This window comes from Manis pentadactyla, chromosome 4 (genome assembly GCF_030020395.1).
Source record: "Manis pentadactyla isolate mManPen7 chromosome 4, mManPen7.hap1, whole genome shotgun sequence".
Lineage (NCBI taxonomy): Eukaryota > Metazoa > Chordata > Mammalia > Pholidota > Manidae > Manis > Manis pentadactyla.
In genome coordinates, this window is record NC_080022.1 from 152,729,602 (window position 1) to 152,732,208 (window position 2,607).

Sequence of the window (2,607 nt, forward strand, 5' to 3'; positions counted from 1 at the left end):
CTGAGCGGGGCTTTTTCTATTTAGTCTGCCCATAAGGGGCACTTTCTCTGATTGTTTTGCCCACCTGCCTGCCCACCAGGCCACAGGTGATGCTGGGCTTCTGTAAGGCAAGGACGGTGTTGAAGAAGGAAATCCCTTGCAGAAAACAAAATATAAACAGCCACCTACTAAAGTTCCAATCAGCGTCCTTAATAGTTATTGACAGCCTACACAGAGATCAGTACCCACCCTTGAGTCACTTAGCAGGAAGGTGGCGATGAGCTATCATATCCTCCAGGTGTGCAAAGCTGTTTGCTACTTCCTGTTGATTGCTTCTCTCGCGAGAAGCCCTGGGCTGGGCGCTTTACACAGATGTGGTCTGGTACCTGCCTCACTATAACTCTTGAGATAGGCACTACTTCTTCCCATTTTACAGGTGGGGAGACTGAACTTGACAGAAGCGACGGGACTTGCCCCTAATCCTCACCTAGGAAGTACAGAAACATGGGAAATCGGGGGCAGCCAGACAGGCCCTCCCGCGCGCAGAAATTTTGTACACTCTAACCACTCTTGGACTCTTGCTGGCCCGGTGTAATTCGTATGCACCGTCCTTCCAGCACCTGCTTTTTGGGGAGTCGGGTTGTAGGCACAGTCAGGGTACCCGGGCTCTTCACTGCGGACAGTGGGCCTGCACTGATCCCCTCCGGTCTCCCACCCCCGCAGGCGTGAAGACCCCCTTGTGGAAGAAGGAACTGGAGGAGCCCGGGGCCGGGGAGGTGGAGGCAGAGGAGGTGGAGGAAGGGACGGAGGAGGAACACGAGAGGCCGCAGGAGGAGAGCACCGCAGGGCGCGAGGCGGAGCGGGAGTCGGAGCGCGAGTCGGGACGCGAGGCGGCGCGCGGCGCGCGGGGCTCGGTGTCTCACGGCCCGCTGCGCCAAGAGTCCAGCACCCAGCAGGTGGCGCTGCTGCGGCGCGCGGACAGCGGCTTCTGGGCCTGGTTCAGTCCCCTCGTGCTGCTCGGCGGCCTGGCGGCTCTCGCTGACAGGTGAGGGCGCGTCCCCCGGTCCCGGCAGGATGTGCGGGTGCTGCCGCTCCAGGCTGGAGGAGACCCCGGGGTGCGCTGATCGCCCTGGTCCCCGCTCACAGGAGGCGGAGCCTCCCGGAGGAGACTTGCGTGTTGGAGACGCGGCGCCGGCCGCAGCGCGGCAGGGGCTGTGCGCGCTGCGAGATCCTTTTCTGCAAGAAATGCAGGAACCTGCACAGCCACCGGGCCTACGTGACGCACTGCATTCTGGAGCACCCAGATCTGGGTGAGGCGGGGACTTCGGGTAGAGCAGGGCCTGCCCGGGACCCCTGTGTGTCCCCACTTCCAGCGTTTGGGCCCTCCATCCTCGCTTGATACTGACCTCCCCTCAAACTCCTCTCCCCTTACGCGGAGAGCTCTCCAGCACATCCCACAGAACTGCCCCTTCCCAGAGTCGCCCTTCCGTAGTTCTCCCTCCAATCAGGCAAGAGTGCCCACCGTGGATGAGGCGTTCCCACCTGTAATCCATAGCCCAGCCAATGCAGAACCCAGCATCTCCTGGAGCTACATTCCTCCAGAGTGCCTCCCGAGGGCTCACGTCAGAGCAGCGCCCAGTGCCTGCTGCCCACCTGACTTGTGTCCCCTGACACAGCCTCACATTCATCCCTTGGGTCTTTCAGATCCTTCTGGCCAGGTGGGCAGAAACAACGCCTAGAGAAAAGAATCCCAGGGGACTCTTCCTGAGAAAACTGCCCCTTCTCCTCAAATCATTCAATAAAGCCTCTGATCCAAGTGTCAGTGCCTTGAAGTTGGGGCTGCTCCGCAGAAGGGGGGAAGATCGACCCTCCCACACCTTCCCCTTCTCCAGAGTTCAAGCCAGAGGGAAAAGGACAGGCCGAGAGGCTCCTTGTTCCACCTCCCCCAGGTTAGGACGGAGCAAAGCACTTGCATCCAGGGGTAGTGAACAGCCATTCTCCCCACTGCTCAGAGAACGTGAAGACCCAGGGCCAGGAATGCCCCGGGGGAGCCCAGCACTGACCCTTGCCAGACCACTCTCCCCTCCGCCTCAAAGCTGGGTGGAGCTGAGGTCAGTGTGTGCACTAATGAGGCACTGGCAGGGGTGGAGTGGGGAGGTCAAGAGAACCAGATGCTAAAATGCTGAGACTGGCCAGAGGCAGGAGCCTGGGAGACTAAGGAGCTGGTTCCTTCTCCAGGAATCCCAGCTATTCTTGGCCAGCCAGCAGAAGCTTCTGGAATGCTGTGTGTGTGGCCTAGAGAATGGGGCCATTGTGAGCACCAGGCTACCCCCAGCCTGTGGAGCCCCCAGTGCCTGCAGCAGTACAGATCTCCAGACAGGCCCTGTCCTCTCCCTGCTACACATGGTTCTGATTGGCCAGAGGGGTGACGGTGGGCAAGGACATTTTGCTTTTTGAGGACACGCAGCCCCACCCCCACCCCCACCCCTACCCCCACCCCCATCACAACTATACACACACACACAGCTTGCTGGTTTTGGCTCCGATGGAAGAACATTGTTTCAGCCTCACCATCTTCCATGCCCACCTGCTCTCCCTGGAAACCAGTTCAAGGAAGGCCAATTCCCA

The 2,607-nt window shown here is 60.0% G+C and overlaps 1 protein-coding gene across 1 annotated transcript; it reads left to right on the top strand.

Moving 5' to 3' along the window:
* Positions 1-256: 256 nt before the first annotated feature.
* On the top strand, positions 257-2,321 carry C4H17orf50 (chromosome 4 C17orf50 homolog). The gene is made up of 4 exons (XM_057499511.1): positions 257-361; positions 471-1,024; positions 1,126-1,289; positions 1,684-2,321. Exons 1-4 carry the CDS (start codon positions 257-259, stop codon positions 1,716-1,718), a joined length of 858 nt encoding a protein of 285 aa, XP_057355494.1. The 3' UTR covers positions 1,719-2,321.
* Positions 2,322-2,607: the final 286 nt, after the last annotated feature.

Coding starts and splice junctions, on each gene's coding strand:
- C4H17orf50 (XM_057499511.1), top strand. CDS start 257: ATGAGCTATCATATCCTCCAGGTGTGCAAAGCTGTTTGCTACTTCCTG. Junction 362..470: donor CTTTACACAGATGTGGTCTG/GTACCTGCCTCA, acceptor ATCCTCACCTAG/GAAGTACAGAAACATGGGAA. Junction 1,025..1,125: donor CTGGCGGCTCTCGCTGACAG/GTGAGGGCGCGT, acceptor CCCCGCTCACAG/GAGGCGGAGCCTCCCGGAGG.